The sequence below is a fragment of the Ochlerotatus camptorhynchus genome, unplaced genomic scaffold, assembly GCF_037179485.1.
Source record: "Ochlerotatus camptorhynchus isolate MF236.1 unplaced genomic scaffold, CSIRO-AGI_Acam_v1.1 ptg000222l, whole genome shotgun sequence".
Taxonomy (NCBI): domain Eukaryota; kingdom Metazoa; phylum Arthropoda; class Insecta; order Diptera; family Culicidae; genus Ochlerotatus; species Ochlerotatus camptorhynchus.
Genome location: NW_027040712.1, coordinates 3,286,047 through 3,301,888, shown reverse-complemented (window position 1 = coordinate 3,301,888; position 15,842 = coordinate 3,286,047). Strand labels below are relative to the sequence as shown.

The following is a 15,842-nucleotide window of genomic DNA, read 5'->3' as shown; positions in this document are numbered from 1 at the left end:
ATACGGAATTTTCACTGAAAACAACCACGAATTTCACCACACCCAACTGCGAAACCCGTTCAGAAGCACTTTTGGTACACTTTCGATATCAATTTCTTTCGAAAAACCTTTTTTTTTTTGTAAATCGTTGACTTCACGTAGAAGTAATACAAAAAACATATAGTCAAAGTACTTAATTTATTTTTTTATTTTTGCAAAAATAGTTGCAAGTGTACCAACATCAACACCGATCGTGCCAACTCTTTCACGCATCTTGCAGCGCGTACATAAACTGAAATTAAAATTTTCACTTGCGATGCCACAAATTTCTGGTCCGGAAGAAACAATCAAACCACGCAGCGCCAAATCTTCTGATGCTTGCAATTATGCAAACATGATGAATAATGTTTCTTTCTCGATTCTAAAACTTCTCGGAAAGCGAGAAAACCACCACTCACACACGTATAACCGTCCGGGAGGCAGAGTGCCAGCGCTAATCCGGCAAATGCAGCCGAAAACTATGAAACCGAACGCACGCACAAAACAGAGAACAAACACAACCGTATCCAAAGGGGTTCCGTGCGCGTGCTTCGGATTTCTTTTGTCCCAGAATCTTCTTTAAATTATCCTCAGAATGTCCTCTTTTGTATTATCTTGAAGTTCTCCTCAAAATGATCATGGTGTAATCCTTCTTATCCTCCAAATTTTCTCATAATTCCTTAACACTCCGAATACGATGCCTCCGAAAAACGTGTAACGGCAAGTTTGCAATAGCATAGTGGATTATTTTGATTGTAAAAAGATTAAAAATAGGGTCGTCTACTTTATTCAAAAGCGAAAAGAGTCGTAACACGTTTTTTTTAAAAGGAGTGTTTATGGGTTTTGCAAGTGGTCTAAGATCCATAAATTAGATTAATGGACACAAATGTTCATAATTAGCCAGAATACAGTCATGGTTCCTATATATGGATCATGGAGATAACAGAACGGTCCTCAAAAGATGCGTAACATCCGTAAAAGTGGTCTATCCATAAACCTCTGATCCTAGAACTCCACGGTTTTTTCGAAAACATTAGGAACTGTGATATAAAAAATAATTTGGGTTCATGGCATAAACATGGACCCGGATGGCCATGGGAGCGTGCTCAGGAAGATCCGAAACATCTGTCAAAGTGGTCCATCCATGACACTGATCCTAGAGCTCCGGGGTTTTTTTCAAAAACATTAGTAACTGTGATATAAGAAATAATTTGGGGTTGCGACATAAACATGAACCCGGATGGTTATGGAACCGTCCTTCGAAAGATTCGGAGCATCGGTAAAATTGGTTCATCCATGAAACTGATTCTAGAGCTCAGCAGTTTTTTTAAATCTCTTGGAACTGTGATATAAGAAAGGTCGTTACGTAAACATGGACCTGGATGGGCATGAGACCGTACTCTGGAAGATCTGGAACATCCTTAAAAGTGGTAAATCCATGAAACTAATGCTAGAGCTCCGCAGTTTATTACAAAAAATATTAGGAACTGTGTTATAAGAATAAATTTGGGGTCGTGACATAAACATGAACCTGGATGGCCATTGGACCGTCATTCGGAAGATCCGGAACATCCGTAAAAGTGTTTCATACATGAAACATACTTGGAAAACTTCACAGCTCGAAGTGTTCTCGAGAAAACAGCGAAGTTCTAGAATCAGTATCATCAATGCACCACTTTTACGGATCTTCCGGAAGACGGTTTCATGGTCATCCGGGCTCATGTTTACGTTACGACCCCAAATTAATTGTTATATCACAGTTCCACGTGTTTTCGAAAAAAAAACCGTTGAACTAATGGATCAGTTTTATGGATTGACCATTTTACGGATGTTCCGGATCTTCTAGACAACGATCCCATAGCCATGCAGGAACATGTTTATACCATGACTTATATCACAGTTGCTAATGTTTTTGAAAAAACTGCGGAGCTCTAGGATCAGTTTCATTGGTTGACCTCTTTTCCGGATGTTCCGGACCTACCAGAGGACGATCATATGGCCATTCGGGTCCATGTTTATTAGACCTGTTCATTTTAAACAAAATGATCGGAATGTAACGGGTCAACCGTGATTACTGTTCGTCATGTTAATTTGAACTTTTGTGCAAATTTTTAGCAAAATCGGTGATGATTTAGAGATGCTTCAAGTTAATTTTATGTTTTTAAGGTAATTTACGGCTTACAATATTTGTATCTCGAGACTGAAACAACGAAAGCTGCTGTAACAACTTTCATAGCAAAGTTTAATGTGTTATGTATCAACTTTGTAACCAAAGGTTGACTATTCGAAGTGATTTTATTGAAGTTTGACTTAGTTTCATGCTCGAAAATATCTTAAAAAGTGAAGAATTTTAAAGTATTTGTTCTACGAATTTTCCACCCATATGATATAAAAATGTGTAGTGTACGGCATAATGTTCCTCATATTGTTCTAGAAGTTTCGTTCCAACATAGTTTTCGTGTATATTTCATAGATTGAGAGATAAAAATCAGAAAAGAGGCCGTTTTAGCTAAAATTCACAAGACAACAGAACCAATAAAAGTCAATTAGATTTTTTTTTTTTTTGTTAATTACTTTATTTGTACAGGCTCATTCGAATAAACTTTACAGAGCCAAGTTATCATTTTCTTTATACATTATAAATGTCTTAAATCTAAAGTTAAAGGATTGGAACCGATTACTCGCGGTCTTCTCGAGGTTAGTGGATGACAATTGTTTGGATCGGGAGAGGGAATGGTCAATTAGATTGACAGAACATAGTTGCATTGCTTTTCAATGACGACCGATGACTGTTTCATTGATATATGATTTTTTAATAAATATGAATCCTCAGTAGACGTGTTTTTTTATCAAAGGCAAGTGTCACTCGAGCCATTCAAATGTTCGTTATTTTATAAATTGCTGTTATGGTTCGAGTGACACTTGCCTTTGATAAAAAAAAACACGTCTACTGAGGATTCATATTTATGAAAAAATCATATATCAATGAAACAGTCATCGGTCGTCATTGAAAAGCAATGCAACTATGTTCTGTCAATCTAATTGACTTTTATTGGTTCTGTTGTCTTGTGAATTTTAGCTAAAACGGCCTCTTTTCTGATTTTTATCTCTCAATCTATGAAATATACACGAAAACTATGTTGGAACGAAACTTCTAGAACAATATGAGGAACATTATGCCGTACACTACACATTTTTATATCATATGGGTGGAAAATTCGTAGAACAAATACTTTAAAATTCTTCACTTTTTAAGATATCTTCGAGCATGAAACTAAGTCAAACTTCAATAAAATCACTTCGAATAGTCAACCTTTGGTTACAAAGTTGATACATAACACATTAAACTTTGCTATGAAAGTTGTTACAGCAGCTTTCGTTGTTTCAGTCTCGAGATACAAATATTGTAAGCCGTAAATTACCTTAAAAACATAAAATTAACTTGAAGCACCTCTAAATCATCACCGATTTTGCTGAAAATTTGCACAGAAGTTCAAATTAACATGACGAACAGTAATCACGGTTGACCCGTTACATTTCCGAACATTTCGTTTAAAATGAACAGGTCTAATGTTTATGTTATGACCTCAAATTATTTCTTATATCACAGTTCCTAATGCTTTCGAAAAAAAACCACGGAGCTCTAGGATCAGTTTTATGGATTGACCATTTTTAAGGTTGTTCCAGATCTTCCAGAGGACTGTCCCATGGCCTTCTATGTACATGTTTATGTCATGACCCTTAATTAATTTATATATGACACATGCACGTGTTTTCGAAAAAAAAACCGTGGGGCTCTAAGATCAGTTTCATAGATTGAACACTTTTACGGATGTTCCGGATCTTCCGGAGGATGATCCCATGGCCATTCGGGTCCATGTTTATGTTATGACCCCAAATTATTTTTTATATCACAGTTCCTAATGTTTTCGAAAAAACCGCGGAGTTCTAGGATCAGAGGTTTATGGATAGACCACTTTTACGGATGTTACGGATCTTTTGAGGACCGTTCTGTTATCTCCAGGTTCCATATATAGGAACCATGACTGTATTCTAGCTATTTATAAACATTTGTCCCCTTTAATCTTATTTATGGATCTTAGGCCACTTGCAAAACCCATAAACACTCCTTTAAAAAAAAAAACGTGTTACGACTTTTTTCGCTTTTGAATAAAGTAGACGACCCTATTTTTAATCTTTTTACAATCAAAATAATCTGCAGACCATAGGAATTCTAGAGGTACCACAGTTTTTGAAATTCATTAAGAAATGGCTAAGTTATGCTATTGCAAACTTGCTGTTACACGTTTTTCGGAGGCTTCGTAGTCGGCGTAAAGTATTTTACCCACCGTATTCGGAGTGTTAAGAATTGACGTCAAAAGCTGTTATGAATTTTCATTAAAGTTTGTATTGAATCCTATTCAAGGTTGCCTTGGAATTCTACTCAGAATTACCTACAAAACCAGAGTTCTAGGACATTGACGAAAATGATCCAAGAGTTAAATTTTATGGACATTGACAACATGCTTGGCATACACAGTTTTGGTCACGAACTGCTCATTTGCTAATAACATTGCACACAGTTCATAAAACATAGTTCTGTTTTTAAACAGTAGATAGAATAAAGTTTGAGCTTGTTATAGATACGTAAAAAAAAGTAGATTTTAATTTCAGTAATAAACTGTTTTTGTTTTTGTGTTGTAAAAATCAAGTGAGAAATGCTCACTGCACATCTCGGACTTTAAGTGTAAAAATTCATTGGTGTTGATTCAGATGTTAAGATTTACCTACTCTTTGCATATCTATAGCAAGCTATGATCCTAATCTATCAATTACTTTAAAGAAAAAAAATGTCAACAACTCAGTGAAAAGTCATTAACTAATGAGCAGTTGGTGTGTACAACTGTGCATGCCAAGCATGATTGACAAGAATAAAAAATTTAAACTCATCAGGTATATGAACTTGAGGAAATTTTAGAGATGTAAAATATAAAACCAAAAGTTGATGAAGTGTTTGATTTTTGTTACAATAAGGTTCTTATATATTGTAACGAAATTTCTGCACTGCTATAAAGAAAATTCAAGGCACTCCCAGTGATAAACTTGAATTTAGTTTAGAAGAGCTTTACAAAAATAGATACTTCAACAAAATAATCCTTAGAGTGGGTCATCGTTATATAGAAAAACACAAACTTTACCTCACCAATCGAGAACAACCCTTTTTTGGTTCCATTTGAAGTCCCAAACAGCTGTGCAAAATTTGGGGTCGATTGGTTGTAACTCAGCTTTCCGCATTGCGTTTGAAATTTGTATCGAAATTAGTATCGGAAAACCTACTTTTTTGTATTTTTATTACTAGGGACCACAATTTTGTACAAATCACGCATCTAAATACGTTAGTATAGCCCAGGAAGTGCGTCACAACTTTGCTCAAGGATATATTGTGCTAGAATGGCCCTAAACAAGTATAGCGGTTAAATATCAATGTTTCGAATTAAATGCCAAAAATCCCTTTTTCTGCCAACACTGCCGGTGTACCAATGAAAGTCAGACTCCAAACTGAAATAATTTCGAAGTTGATTTTTTTTATCGGTTTAGTATGTTCAGATAAAATATTCAAAAACAATAGATCTATCTCATATGGGTAGTTGGAGGGGAGGGGGAGGGGGGTGTCACGCATACCAATAGAAGTAAAGTTTCAAACTGAATTAACTTCGGAGCTTCTTATTTTATCGATTTGGTATGTTCAGATGAATTATTCAAAACCAATTTTTCAATCTCAGAGGCATATTAAGAGATGAGGGGGGGGGGGTAACTATACCCCCCTCACTAATATAAATGGAAGTAAAGCTTCAAACTGCAATAACTTCGGTGTTCTGATCTTGTCAAGTTGGTATGTTCAGTATTCAAAAATATGTCCTCCATTTAATAGGCTTTGTTAGATATAGGGGGGAACTCACTTATATCAATGAAAGTAAAGTAAAGACATAAAGACTAAAATAACTTCGGAGTTTCCCATCTCTCCAGTTGTTCGGATGGGATATTCAAAAACATTTGCTCAATCTAATAAGAGCAGTTTGAAAGCAAGTACCCCCAATCCCTTCCCCACTTTTTTGGAGCAATATACAATGTCAGATATATTCACACAAATGTCATTGGATTGTAATGATTATATTTCATTTTAATATATTCTACGATTTCTCAAGGTACTCTTTTCGATGTTGTTCTTCCCCTGAAGCAAATATGGCTGTTGAACTGGGTTCTTGATAAGTAAGAAATTAGTTTCACACCTCATTCAGCCATATCGTTGACAACCATCAAGGAAGCAACTCGTTGTATCGCATTGAAATAATCTGTATCATTACTCCACTCGTTGCCGGATTTTGCATGAAGCTGGAAATTTCGAAAAGGAATCAGCACTGTTAGAAATGAAGTTTGATTTGGGAGCCCAACTGAAACGTAGACCACTTAAAGTTAGCCCAACAAGCGAAATCCGACTGTACCTGTGTCTGAGACGAAACTGGTGAAGACAGTTTCCTTTTTATTCTGTTTTTGGTTTTTGACGTACGACTGATTCTGTTTTCTATATGCGGGTGGCCCGAATGGCAGTTTAATATTTCAAATAAAAGCTTTATATAGAAATAATATAGCAGTTGGACTAATAATTCAAACAACACCTCCTCACTAGGAAATTAACGGAAAAGTGGATATTGAATATTTACACTACAACAATTTCAGTTTTAAAGCTTCTTATAAAGTAACCCCCCCCCCCCGCTCTCTAACCACGCTTATGAGATTGAGCAAATTTTTTTGAAGAATTCATCCTGAACATACCAAATCGATAAGATAAGAAACTCCGAGGTTATTTCAGTTTGAGACTTTACTTCTATTGATATTAGTGCATATTAGTGCACATATGAGATAGAGCAATTGTTTTTGATTAATTCATCTGAACATACCAAATCGGCAAGATAAGAAACTCCGAAAATATTTCAGTTTTTAATCTGACTCCCATTGATACACCGGCAGTGTTGGCAGAAAAAGGGATTTTTGGTGTTTAATTCAAACCATAAATATTTGAATAGTTATATCCTCTTTTTAAACATTATAGCTTCGTACTTCCTTTGGCACAGTTGTTTGGCACTTCCTGGACAATATTTATGCAAAATTGTGGTCTCTAGGGATTAAAATGCAAAAAAAAAGTTGGTCTTCCCATACCAATTTCCATACAAATTTTAAACGCAATGCGGAAAGCCGGGTTACAACCAATCGTCCCCAAATTTTGCACAGTTGTTTGGGACTCCAACTTGAATCAAAAAAGGGTTGTTCTCGATATGTGAGGTAAAGTTTGCGTTTTTCCACATAACGATGACCCACTATATGGATTATATTTAAGTTGAAGTTTTTATTTTTATAATGTTCTTTAAAATAAATTCGAGTTTATCTCTGGGAGTGCTTTGAATTTTCTTTATAGCAGTGCAGAAATTATCTGCAGAACACTAAAACAATCATGAAAATCGTCCTTATATTCTCTTTGAATTATAAACTTTTTTAAATAATTCACCTAAGTTCTCATAATTTTTTTATCTGAATTTATTTATTTATTTATTTATTCGTCAATCAATCAAATCGTAGATTTAGCATTAGCGTAGCATTAGCACTTATGTTGTATGACTTCACAGGGTTCTTACATATATTTTTAATTCTGTTGAGGGCATATTTAGGTCAATCATTTCACAATGATGATTATAAACAGTTATCATCTGATTTACAGGTCCAAATTTAGCGTAATTGGTCCGATGGCGATCTACTGTGAACAACTGTCGATTGCGTAATTGTCGGGAAGGTGCATACAAATTTAACCTTGACAATAGATCAGCTGAGTTAATGCGTTGCGAAATGATATTGTTTAATAAAGAAATCTTTGCGTAATCCCAACGTTCTTCCAATGTTTGAATGCTGATCAGCAAGCAACGTTCTTCAAAGTCGTCCAACCTAACATACGTAGTGCATATAATTAAAAATTGCTTTTGGATTAATTATATTCGTTTTTCATGCTTTTTCATAAAGGGTGACCAAACAACGCTACAATATTCTAAAATTGACCTCACATAAGCAACGTATAGTGATTTTATTGTATAAAGATCTTTAAAGTGGATACCGAAACGTTTTATAAAATTAAGCATATGTAAACTCTATGTATTATTGTGCTATAATGGTCCACAAATGTCAATTTAGAATCTAGAATAACATCCAAATCTCTTACATTTTCACATTTTTATACATTTTCATTACCTAATTTAATACAAAGATTTTGTTTGTTTAGTTTTCTACTGTACGTTATAAGATTTTGTTTGTTTAGTTTTCTACTGTACGTTATAAGATTACCTTTTTTAGTATTTAGTTTCCATCTGTAAAAAACAAGTATTTCATTCTGAAACACATTCATATCGTTGTCGTTCCTATTTCTAAAAATAGCTTCAAGTCATCAGCGTATATAAGCACTCTTATATTTTTTCAAATAAAGGGTGATACGGTCAAAATTTGGTCAATATCAACTTGACGTATTTCTTTCAATTTTGCATTTAAAAAACCTGAACACCCCTCATTTTGAAGGTGTGTGTGTGTAGAATGTTGCTCCTATTTTGATTTTGGAATTCACTCTTCAGTTGTCAAAATGCCGTCCAAGCAAAAAGAGCAGCGTATCAAAATTTTGCTCGCGCATCGCGAAAATCCGAGCTACTCGCACGCAAAGTTGGCAAAATCGCTAAAAGTTGCCAAATCAACCGTTACAAATGTAATTAAAGTGTTTGGGGAACGTTTGTCGACAGCCAGGAAGTCTGGATCGGGAAGAAATCGAAAACCGGAAGCCGCTGAGACGACAAAGAGAGTTGCCGGTAGTTTCAAGCGAAACCCTAACCTCTCTCTCCGAGATGCCGCAAATAAGCTGGGTGTATCGTCTACAACCGTGCATCGAGCCAAAAAACGAGCCGGACTATCGACTTACAAGAAGGTAGTGACTCCAAATCGCGATGATAAACAAAATACGACGGCCAAAGCGCGATCCCGGAGGCTGTACACGACGATGCTGACGAAGTTTGACTGCGTGGTAATGGACGACGAAACCTACGTCAAAGCCGACTACAAGCAGCTTCCGGGACAGGAGTTTTATACGGCAAAAGGAAGGGGAAAGGTAGCAGATGTTTTCAAGCACATGAAACTGTCAAAGTTCGCAAAGAAATATCTGGTTTGGCAAGCCATCTGTACCTGTGGCTTGAAAAGCAGCATTTTCATAGCTTCCGGGACTGTCAACCAAGAAATTTACGTGAAAGAGTGTTTGAATAAACGTCTGCTGCCTTTCCTGAAGAAACACGGTTGTTCCGTACTGTTTTGGCCGGATTTGGCATCTTGCCATTACGGTAAAAAGGCCATGGAGTGGTACGCCGCCAACAACATGCAGGTGGTTCCCAAGGACAAGAACCCTCCCAACACGCCAGAGCTCCGCCCAATTGAGAAATACTGGGCTATTGTCAAGCGGAACCTAAAGAAGACCAAAAAAACTGCTAATGGCGAGCAGCAGTTCAAGGCAAACTGGCTTTCTGCGGCGAAGAAGGTGGACAAGGTGGCTGTACAAAATCTGATGGCAGGGGTCAAGCGTAAGGCCCGGCAATTCGGATTTGGAAAAGCGGAAGCCTAACTGAATATTTTTCCTGAATTTTATACTAATTGAACTTGAAAAAGAAATTTAATTTGATTTTTTAAATAAACGATTTCACCGATTTACACGCGTTTTCCCTTGACCAAATTTTGACCGTATCACCCTTTAAGAGAGACGTCATTAATGTACAAAATAAAAATAAGGAGACCTAGGAGCGAGCCCTGACGTGACATGAATCCCAGACAACCAGAATGCACGTATATTCAAAGTTGTTTTCATGATATACAAACATATATACAAACCAACAAATCGTATAGAATGCAAAGAAATGGCTATACGTACAAATGTGGAGGCCATATACGTGCAAATTTTAATTTAATTTTAAACGATTTTACATCATATACGATTTAATCTGTGATAACAAATTCACTTTGAAAAGTCTTGCGATGTAATCCGATTTGATTTGTGATACAGTACGACGGAAAAATGAATCATCGCATATAGGTCGGAAATTTGCATTCTACACGCTTTAACTTAAACATAATGCGATGCATGCCATTCTGATATGCGATTTTGACTTAAACTGTAGCAATTTACGATACTGTCTGCACATTGTTATACGACTTCTGGTTGTCTGGGATTGGCTTAGATGTTTTCTCGTTGAATCTTACAATTTGCTGGCGATCAACTAAATACGATTTAATCCAGGTGAGGAGCTCCCTCTCAATTGCCATTTTTTCTAATTTAAAAATCACCATTGGGATATCAATTCTGTCAAACGCTTTGCTGAAGTCTGTATATAGAGCTTCTACTTGGCTACCTCTGTCCATTGCATTTAAGACGAAGTCCACAAATTCCAAAAGGTTTGTGGTGGTTGAACGGCCTTTAAAAAAGCCGTGTTGTGCACTAGTTATTCTTTGTTTTATTTGGCCAAAAATGTTTTTATTAATAAATGATTCGAAGAGTTTTGGAATGCACGAAATGATAGCAATCCCACGATAATTTCGAATATCGGATTTTTTTGCCTGATTTATATATTGGTATTAAATAAGATTTTTTTCCATTCCTTCGGGAACATACCGGATTCAAGCGACATATTAAACAGCCAGAATAAAGGGGTTGTGAGTTCAGTTGCTAAGTTTTTCATAAAAATAGGTGGGATTCCATCTGGTCCTGAACCTTTAGTGGCGTCTTAATCTTGTAGGCTATTCCAAATATCATGAACCGAAATGTTATTAACGCCAACAGTAGTTGAAAAGTCAGGAAAATAAGAAAAATATTTAAAAAATTCGTGTATGTTTCTTGAAAAAAAAGTGGCGAAAAGATTACATACATCATCAGAATTATTACCTTCCTTTTCATCCAATGTCATTTTTGATGGAACGTAACACGATTTCATTCAAGTTTTGATGTAATTGAAGAAGTTTCTTGGACATGATTTAATTTCATTCTCAGTTTTTATGTTATACTCAGACAATTCCAAAGAAATTGCATCATTAAGTTGATCACAAATACTTAAATACTTTTCGAGATTATCACGATTTATATGTTTTCTGTATATTTTGTGATCTTTTTGTTTAAGATTTTTCATGTTATTGTCTTGGAGTTCTCCTCTAAGTTCTACTGAAAATTCACATGGAGTTCTCCTTAAAATTATCTGGAAATGCTTTCCAAGTAGTTCCTAGTCCAAGTTGTACCCAAGAAATTGTTCAAAGGGCTACTTGAAAAACCACTGATCTCACACAATTGACTTGGAGATCTAGTCATAACCCTCGTATAGTTCATCCCAAAACTCCCTAGAACTTTTTGTCCGAAGTATGGTATTACATATCTCTATAATCTATTCTAAAATCTGTTCAAAACTGCTTTGTATAATAGTTCTCTTAATAGTTCTTCAAAGTTACTGTATCCTGGAAATCTAGTCGTGAGATTTTTTAAAGAGTGGAAGAAGCACTTTTTTTTTCAATTTGGCATCGAAGTTTACGAGTTTATCCCGGTGACATCGAATTTCCGGTAATTTCCGGTTATTCCGAATTCCCGGTAACCCTGATTATTTAATTTTGCAGTTCAATCTGGACTCCTGAAAGGTGCGAAATTACAAATAAAAGTGTACTTTGATGATGTGCCGTCTTGGTTTCTTCTGCGTACTTTTTCGTTCGTTAGTTTTATGAACTTACAACTAAGAGCTTAGTGTACTGTAGCACTGTAACAATTTTTATTTATTTTTTTCAACGAATTTTCATTGCAATTCAAGCGGGAATGGCGAAAAAAGTGACTTTATTGACTTTTTTTTTACAAAAATAGGGACTTTTAGTGACCACCTTTAAAAAAGTGACCCGCTATCAGCTCTGCGAACTGTGTAGAATTCAGCAGGATCTTAAAAATATGTAATTATAAATTTTGCTAATACAAAATGTGTCAAATAATGCAGAACAAACAAACTACCATGAAGGCACCACGGACGCGGTTCCTAACTTGACGCACTAGATAATTTTCGACTATTTTCCATGCAAATAGTTTCGGTGCTCTAGGGAAGATAGTGAAACAAAGCTTTTAAACATATAGCATAGCATAAACCAGGTTGCACAATGTCTTAGGTGTTACGAGCTCCAAACTGTTGTTAAGAAGGAAACCCACCTTCATCCGTTGCTGTTAGATAGTAATTTGTGATTAATTACTACCTCTTAGAAAAAGGATGTGTCTCCCTCCAACCGACCAGAGCTGTCCAGGCCACGTCCTTGCATCTGGTGGGGAAAGGGGAGGTATGTTAGTCCGACACTTACTTAAAAGAGATGAAGAGAACTCTACGACCCCTCATAAGTGTCACGGGAAGGGTGGATTTTTGTTAGTAGGGAGGATAAGCCATAGGATACGCCCAGCCGGCGTTGTTGTCAATCGTTATATCAAGCATTTAATAAATAGAAGCTGTAAGTAGTTTATCTGTCCGTTGTTGCTGCCCATTACCTAAACATATTATTCAAAACAGTCTTCGGATTTTGGATTTAAGAAACGTTATCAGCTCGATCCTGTTACTCCTTTGCGCCTGAAAATGTTTGTTGATCCTAAACATATGCACAATTCATTCTGAAGTTTAAAAGGTTATTAATAGTATGTGGAATCGTAGATTAGAATGAAGTTTCGCCCTTGGCCTAATTCCCACTGTCTGGCAGTGGCATTATGGATAAAATCTGCCTGCAATCATTTTTTATGAATGCAAGAAGCTTGAACCCGGAAGTTATAAGGCGAAGCTCTACCGCAGCTACAATAGCCCATTTCAAGAATGCAAGCATTCCGAAGCTATTTTCACACATGATTAGCTCCGCTCCAATACATTATCGATGCAAATATACACCATTGATAATGTACTGAAACTTTCAATCAAGCAGTAGTGCAATACTTGATTGACACGTATTTCCTATTGAGGAAAGAGGAACGAAAAGGTAAATAAACTTAGCTGAGCGTAGCTACGCGTAGGTTAGAAAAGTCGGCACCACATGCAACGGATAAGGATTTGAAAATTTTCACTTAATGCATTTTTCAACATCACTTTTGTACTTTCAAAATAACACTTTTTAAAAATGAAATTGTAAATTTATAACATTTTCACTAGAACGAAAACGACGCAGCAAAACATAAGCACGTCATTTTCGCAGCGCGGCCTACTTCGATCTCCATAACATAGCATTTAAAAATATCTCGCCAAAATCGTATTGCGATAAAAAATAGACAATTGCGTCACCATTAGGAACCGCGTCAAATATGGTGTTGGCACGGTAATATGTATTTTTGACCACCTCCGTTTATGGAGTATCCTCATAGTGAACCCGTCCAGTAGTTAGCAGCAAAGCTTCGCTGTGCCCTTATTTATTCAAAAGGTACTGAGTGCAGATCTCGTCCTGAACCGCTATGTTGGAGTTTCTAGGGTCACTTCTTAGATGTTAAACTGTTTTTTTTTATTTAAATTTGGCACCGTAGTTAGTAATCCAGAAGGCTGCTATTGCTCCAGAACTGGAAAATATCTAATATCTATTTCCATTCAATTTTTTGAAGATCTCTAAAATTATTTTGCACCACTTAAAATTAAGATAAATAATTCCATTGTTGAGCATAAAGCTTGATTTTGCCGCTGTTTGATTTTCAGAGAGTGTGCATCTCGTTTCAGAATGCCTTCTACTTTTTTATGTTATTTCAATTATCATTTTTTTTTTATTTTAGATGACTTACCTGATAGCATTTTCCTGCGAAGTTTCGTGGATATTGGAAGGTAAAGGGGACCTTCCCATACCGTCCTATCTGCTGTGTGCTCAATTTTTCATTCTCTTCATTTCGTCTGCCATCCTCATCCATGGGCTGTCGACGGTAAGTGTGCACAATTTGAATAACTCAGTGAAGCAGCTCTTGATCTAAATTCAAATATCCATTCCACCTTTTTTGTGCAGGGCATGTCGTGGGGCTTGCTCAGCTGGTCGATCATCATTGGAGTGCTGTCGGTGCCGGAACTGGCGCTCGTTATGTACATGACCATCCAGTATTGGGTTAGTTGCATTTGAGTGGGTGTATGATGGAATTATGTCTAATATTGATGCGTGTTGTGCATTTGCACTTATTTTTGCAGGGCCTACAGTCAGCACATGGACTAACGGAATTAATAGGTTATTTAGTACGTTTAATAGTCAACTGCCTGGCACTGCTGTGCGTCATTCCAACAGCTCTAAGGTAGGTAGTTAAATATTGCAATTTGACTATGAGTTTGTGATTACGTTTTCATTGTAGATGGCGCCAGGAGAAGAAAGTCCTATCCCAGCTTGAATCGCTCGCATCGCGTCTTCAGCTTACGACTCCCACGCCGGCCACTCCCTTCAACGCAACCACCAATGGCATGAACTCACTGCGGGCCAGTAAGCGAAGCCAAGCCAGCAGACGACCCTCGACCGGGTTTGACAATCCAGGATATGTACCCCATGAGACTAATTCCGTTGACATAGTACAGCAGTACACCCAGTATAACAATCTGTACGGATCGCAAAGCGAATTCAATGCTAGCATTTTTGGGCTAAACCCATCGCAGTACATTGGACCTCCACCGCCACCGATGGCAGCGGATTGCAAAAAGACTCAGTCTCTGCTCGATCTGAGGTTTATTTTCCCTCCGAAGTTTCTCACAACGAACGAGAAGAAAGGTGCCAAAGAAAAGGGAACCGACGAAACGGATAGCGTTCTGAACAACAATCTCAAGAACAGGATCAATAACAAACTGCATGACATCACGGGCAGGATCAGTAAGGACAATAATAGCGTCATCGATATGAATACCGATCCGACATCGGCACCCAACGATCCAATCTATCACACGATTGAATCAACAAAGAACAACAAAATCCTCGGCAGGAACTGCGTCTCGTTAGAGAACCTAGGTAACATCACACTTTCCGAGTCCCCATTGCCATACAAGAAGAACGACTTTGCACAGCATCGATACGGCAACAACCTCCTCAAGAACTATGCCCTCAATCCATGGAATGTGATTGCGTACAACCCGGCGTACAGTGCCTACCCTCCGGCTTACATGCACTATCAAATGCATCCATATCTCTATCAGATGCATCACAACAATTTCCCACCGGCTGCGGCTGGATATTTTGCTTCACCGCACCAGCAGATGCATCATCACCATCCGGGAGGGCTGGGCGGTAACTACAGTACCAATCAATCGACCATCAGCTATGGTTACAACAATGGCTATCTCAACAGTGCAAACAACAGTCGGCAATCGCTGGGCAACGAGTCGGATGATTTTCGCAAGTACCGGGATGTGGCTTTGTGATAAATCTGTGGTCCAATCTGGCCGGGAGTGAATGTGCATCTGGAGGTCCGTGTCTGTTTCCACGGATGTGGAAAGCAAGTATTTATTTACTGGTTATTGTAGTATTCCTAGCTATTAAGTCGACGTCGAAGCGAATATTGTGCGGTTGCAAGTTAGATAGATAAGGATGGAGTGTCGAGAGAATCGGCTACTCAACTCACGATTACACGAAAATGTGCTGTTATAATAATACAATATGTGAATACACATTCCGTAACCGAAAACACCAATATTGTCACAGTTACCTTTCTAAGACCTAAGAAAAAAAAATCGATATTATACAAATGAAAAAAAGATGAAAGA

At 37.2% G+C, this 15,842-nt stretch overlaps 1 protein-coding gene across 2 annotated transcripts in view; it reads left to right on the top strand.

The window, feature by feature from the left end:
• Rcd6 (Reduction in Cnn dots 6) overlaps positions 1-15,842 on the top strand; it is an 87,616-nt gene extending 71,774 nt beyond the window's left edge. For both annotated transcript variants that reach the window (XM_065225235.1, XM_065225234.1), the window contains 4 exons: positions 13,892-14,035; positions 14,116-14,211; positions 14,292-14,392; positions 14,450-15,842. In XM_065225235.1, coding sequence (XP_065081307.1) covers positions 13,892-14,035; positions 14,116-14,211; positions 14,292-14,392; positions 14,450-15,500 — 1,392 coding nt within the window. In that variant the 3' untranslated portion in view covers positions 15,501-15,842. The remainder of the gene's footprint in view (positions 1-13,891; positions 14,036-14,115; positions 14,212-14,291; positions 14,393-14,449) is intronic.